The sequence below is a fragment of the Ruditapes philippinarum genome, unplaced genomic scaffold (assembly GCF_026571515.1).
Source record: "Ruditapes philippinarum isolate M1 unplaced genomic scaffold, ASM2657151v2 ctg1086_1_1_1_1, whole genome shotgun sequence".
NCBI classification, from domain to species: domain Eukaryota; kingdom Metazoa; phylum Mollusca; class Bivalvia; order Venerida; family Veneridae; genus Ruditapes; species Ruditapes philippinarum.
In genome coordinates this window covers 553,609-559,608 of record NW_026857769.1, presented here as the reverse complement: position 1 = coordinate 559,608, position 6,000 = coordinate 553,609, and the positions used below count along the sequence as shown (strand labels likewise).

Genomic DNA, 6,000 nt, shown 5'->3' with positions numbered 1-6,000 from the left:
TTTTTTATCAATTTCTTCAATTTTTAATTGTGCATCATAACAACATAATGAAATATTCTTGTTGTAATATGAAACACAATATAAAACATGCTTCACAATTTTCAGAATTTACATTTTTATCAGAATTTCATTTCAAGCAAAACAAAATGAAAACATTATCGTGAACATTTTTTACACGAAATGTTCTTCTTTATGCAATTACAGCACATTTTCAATTATAAAATAATCCACATCATTTAATTCTATCTTTCATTTCCGTCTAATGTCATTATTATTTTTCTCTATGTTTTGCTTAAATGACTTAATGCCAATATTGAATCTCAGAAACAAAGAACGACTGAATAACAAAGAAATTTCAAAGATCTAGCAGCCTCCAGGTATGTATACATGCAGCCTCGAAGGAAATAAATTGTGTACAAGTCAGTTTAAAGTGATACCGTCAAAGCAATTAAATTTTGAACAACTAAGTTAACGTTGGTATGCTCGAAGCAATTAAAGTTTAAACAAGTCAGTTAATGGTGGTACGGCTTTTGTTGTTGATCCTATTATGCCACGATCGCATGAGTACTTGTATTAATTTGACCGAAAAATGAACGTTTGTCAAAAAAACTTAATCGTCTAGTCACGTTGTGGAATATATACCTACACAAGGCAGATTGGGAAATTAGTTACAGAACAATGCAAGGCCAGACAATGGGTGTAAGATATAACGTGCTTGGGGTCATTCCAACTAGAACGAGGTGGTTTGTTTTATTGCTTGTCCATATATATTACATTTGCTACGTTTGTTTGAAGTTTAATCAAATAAATGCAGCACATTTCCAGATTTGTGTCAATATTGATAAAAATTTGTTATGAAAAAGGGGACAAACTATGTCAGGGGCAATCCGTTCATTTTCCCTGTGCAATAAACTTTCCACTCATTGCTAAGTACTGGTAAGTTAGAGGAAACTTTAGTGTCTATAAGCTTATTGCTTAATACACAGTCGAGCTAAACTAGATTCTGTACGAAGTAAATTTACAGTGATCTTATCGGGCCTAAAGCACAGAAATTTCTCTAACCTAATTAAGCAAAGAATCTGTCATACTTTGCAAAATATGTTCAAAGTTTGACCTGAGTTGTGTACATTTTGTACATTATTTGTACATTTTCTAAACAATGAATATTATTTTTCTAAAGTTTGATTTTTTGAACATTTCTGGAGGCTTTATCATTGACTGATATCTCATTAACATAAAAAACATCCCTGAGAAATGAATAATTTTTCCATCTTTAGAAAGAGCACACAAGAGTTTAAAAATGTTTAAATAATGGTTTAAGGCATGTTAGACACTTACTGATTTATCACCTAAAATGCAGCACTTAATGTGAAATTATTTGTCCTAATAGAAGCAAAATGTTAACAAAGTATTTTGACTTCCACACAAAATCACTATAACTATACTAATTAAAAAAAGCAACAAATGCAAAAGAAGTTTTACGTAATTGGCCAATCAGTAAAATTCTGTGAACTATAAAAGTACACCAAAAAAAACGCTTTTGAGAAATAAAAACAGAAGCATTATGAGGGCATAATGGGCTTATTAATAATGGGTAGTAACAAAAAACACAAATAAATTTAAGCAAATTTTATTTCCTTTCCCAGATTTTAAAGCTGTAAGAATTATAATCCGACTTTAAGAGGGGAAATCACAATACTACATGATTGCACATATAATATTAATTTAAATTTAATTCCCAGATTAATATACATGTATAACATCTATAAAAATAACCATATAAAATACCAAAATATTTATAAAGAAAACTGAACATGACGTTACCCTCGTTTGTCAGGAAAAATAAAACCCTGACAGGATTACTTTATTAGTAATTACATAAAGACAATATGAAAATAGAGTATACAATGTGATTTACAAAAATCCCTTAAAACAAAATACTAAAAATAGTCTCAACTATTGCCTTGCCAGCAAAGAAAATAATTAACCTTTTCAACTGGTAAAGGGCCATGCCAACTGTTCAGTTGGTATGTTTAAATAATGATTTTAGAGCAAGGTAGACACTTATCATCACTCAGTGTAAAGTTATTTATCACAAAAGTATCTAAATGTAAACAAAGTAGTATTTTGACTTCCATACAATATACCATTGCACTATATATAACTATATTACTTTTAACAAAAGCAACAGATACAAAAGATGTTTAGGTAATTGGCCAATGAGTAAAAAATTTCTGGAAAATTTAACAGGGCAACAAAAATAAGTTTTTGAAAAATAAAATTAAAGCATTTTTTCTGGGGCATAATGGCCCTGAAGATAAGGTATCAGTAAATTAATTAAATAAAATAAGGGATATGATAAAAAGGAAAAATGTTTGCTTTTGGGAAATCAAATGACTACTGAAACAAATCCACATTTGAAAAGCGGGGCATGATTTGAGAGAACTAAGCAGACATCCATTGGATATGATACGAATATGAACTATGATACTTGTATGGTTTCATGCACAGAATATTCCTGCCATGTTTCTTTTATGTAGGTCCTGCAACTAGTGGTACCAGACGAGATGTCAATTAAAATGGAAATGTGCACATATGTACTGGTGAGTGGTGTATGTACTACAATAAACAAAGGCTAGTGAGCGACCCCAATAAATATAACTCTATTCAAATGTATGTCACATGAGCATATAACATGTGATAAACAGCTATTAAACAATTGTCACAAACCAGAATAAAAATATACATCACTCAACAGACTTAATTATTAAGTTCAATATCATAAATCAAATGAAAATAAAATCAATCACTAAGGAAATCATGCATTTCATTAATATACAGTGCACAATGTAAACAGAAAAATTGAAGAAATGTCCCTAACATATAAGTTATGTTTTAAAGCTAAATAAAAAAAACCAAACAAACAAACAACAAAAAACTGCGTAATTACTTTGGTTTTGCAGTGTACCTTTTTTCAACTAAACATTATGTTTTAGCAAATTCCAGGAGTAAGCTATCGTATTCAATAATAGTTTAATAATAGTCTTTGATAACAATATGTGTATAGTTTCTCCCTGTGTCTGACAAACAATCTAATCCAACTGAAGATACAATTTAAGTGACAAAATTTGGAATGGTTTCAATCTGAAATATATTTTCCCCTCCTCAACATTCAAGTCACAGTTATTGCTTTGTTCATCTTCTAACCCATTCACTCTGAAACAGAAAAAGAACATCATTAACCAAGCAAGCAACCATTTATATTGTGAGGCATAACGATTTTTGACAGGTTATATAGCTTTATAGAAACGAAAATAGTGGTTTGGGTTATATTACAAACAACAGTTTATATATGGCTATATATAACCTGTGGGGGATATTTATAATGAATTCATAATATAGCAAACTAAGTCTTCTTTTTTTATAGAAAACAAAAAGAAATTTCTTCAAAAATTAACAGCAGCCGTGTATATAAAATTATATAAACATCACAATTATCCAATGAAAATCAACATTACAAACAGGCAGTATTATAAATTGCCTTATATACCATCAAAAGCCTTTTTACCGGACTGATTATGCACAACTTTTTTACTGTGTTATTCAACTTAAAAAGAAAATAATTCATAAATTTGCAGCAGCCTGATGATGTATATAAATATAAAAAATAACAATTATCCAATAAAAAATTGATGTTACAAATCTGCATTATTAAAAAGTATAGTATAACTGACACTATAATTATAAAACTTACACCGTAACTTTCTGCAATGGTATGGTTGTTGACAAGGTTGCACTGCATCCACCACCATATGACTCATACAACCTTATCACTAATGCTCTGTCTTCCTCACTCTAAAATATCAAAGTTTCATAGAAATATGATATAAAATATCAAAGTTTTATAGAAATATAATATAATATATCAAAGTTTTATAGAAATATAATATAAAATATCAAAGTTTTATAGAAATATAATATAATATATCAAAGTTTTATAGAAATATAATATAAAATATCAAAAGTTTTATAGAAATATAATATAAAATATCAAAGTTTTATAGAAATATAATATAATATATCAAAGTTTTATAGAAATATAATATAAAATATCAAAGTTTTATAGAAATATAATATAAAATATCAAAGTTTATATAGAAATATAATATAAAATATCAAAGTTTTATAGAATATAATATAAAATATCAAAGTTTTATAGAAATATAATATAAAATATCAAAGTTTTATAGAAATATAATATAAAATATCAAAGTTTTATAGAAATATAATATAAAATATCAAAGTTTTATAGAAATATAATATAAAATATCAAAGTTTTATAGAAATATTATATAATCTAAATATCAAAGTTTCATATAAATAATATATAAAATAACAGTTTCATCGAAATTTATATAAATATCAAAGTTCCATAGAAATATTATATAAAATATCAAAGCTTCATAGAAATATTATAAAAAATAGCAAAGTTTCATAAAAATATTATATAAAAAATCAAAATTTCATAAAAATATTGCATAAAATATCAAAATTTCATAAAAACATTATATAAAATATCAAAGTTTCATAGTTATATTATATAAAATATCAAAGTTTCATAGAAATATTATACATGTATATATAACTGTACTAATTGTCAAAAATCAAAAAGATGGTTCAGAGAATTTGCCAGTGAACAACTTTTTGGAAACTACATGTAAAGAAGGACACGAACACAAAAAGCATTTGAGAAATGAAAATAAAAGCATTTCTGGGGGCGTTATGTGCCTTTAATATCCCAGAAACTTTGTATGGATTGTTCCAAGTTCAAAGCTGGACAACTCTTTTAAAGCTGGACAACTCCCTTAAAGCTGGACAACTCTGTTCAATTAAGCGGTAAATAAAGACTAACTTGTGAAGTGCTCTAACAATGTATACTTGATTAGAAGAAATACTGACTATGTCCACTGTACTGTAAAAAGTCAATGAATAGTTCAACATATTTCCCTAAATATGTCCCATTTTTTTTAATTAACTTGTCTAGCTTCAAGTTCTGGAACTGTCCATTATCAATTTTTAGAATATAAAGATGAAAAAAATGTTGTCAGCCAGCAGTTAAGAGCCTCACTAGGTCAGACTACAGTCAAACATGTGAATAAAGGCCATCCAAGGAAAACACCATACCTGACCTTTATAGACATGTGGTCTTTATTTGGACTTTTCTCTGTTGTATTTTTAATAACGAAGGGTTGTCAAAATATGGTCTTTATTAAGAGTGTGGTCTTTATTTGGAGGTGGTCTTAAATACAGGTTTGTCTGTACTTTAAATTGTTACCATTTAATTCTGTTCTCTTTCTTTTTAAGATACAACACAGCTTGATTGTCCTGAATCACCTCTATCAGGATGTTTTGTAGTTCAAATAAACAGTATTTGTCCATCCAAAAAGTGCAAAAAAATTTCTAATGCAGCATATAAATTCAATTTTCCTAAATTAATAAAATTCTTTTTTAAGAACACCAGACTTTTTCAGACATTTCCAAGGAATTCTTTATACCAAATAGGAATAAATGCCATTATTAGTAACTAGAAATAACTTTTAGCTCTTTAATCGCAACATATTGCTTTATGCAAATTCATACAAAATTAGAGTGAAGACTTTCCAGAACATTTGGCATTGGCCTAATTAGATTGTGACAGATTAAACTTGGCACAGGCTGGCATTATTGCTTTCACTATAGAATTCCAGTCAAACATAAATGGACGATAAATTAAACCTATGTCAATCAATTAAAGAAACTTAATGAAACTTTTGCTTTTAGAATAGATTATTTCACACCGCTTGATAAATTGTTTGACTCGGGAAGTAAGATTTAAGCTATATATATCTTGACTAACGCTTGATTTATAGGACACTTAAGGCATTATGTATCAGATTTGCATTTCTATTTCTGGAACATTCCCTGGTGAGATTTTTCAATATATTTGACAATAGCAAAATA

General features: G+C 27.8%; 1 protein-coding gene across 3 annotated transcripts in view; it reads right to left on the bottom strand.

The window, feature by feature from the left end:
• Window positions 1-1,616: 1,616 nt before the first annotated feature.
• The window catches only part of LOC132750893 (alpha-mannosidase 2C1-like), a 46,659-nt gene continuing 42,275 nt past the window's right edge, over window positions 1,617-6,000 (bottom strand). For all 3 annotated transcript variants that reach the window (XM_060740964.1, XM_060740965.1, XM_060740961.1), the window contains exons 29-30: window positions 3,755-3,855; window positions 1,617-3,216 (exon numbers count right to left, since the gene is read on the bottom strand). In XM_060740964.1, coding sequence (XP_060596947.1) covers window positions 3,093-3,216; window positions 3,755-3,855 — 225 coding nt within the window. In that variant the 3' untranslated portion in view covers window positions 1,617-3,092. The remainder of the gene's footprint in view (window positions 3,217-3,754; window positions 3,856-6,000) is intronic.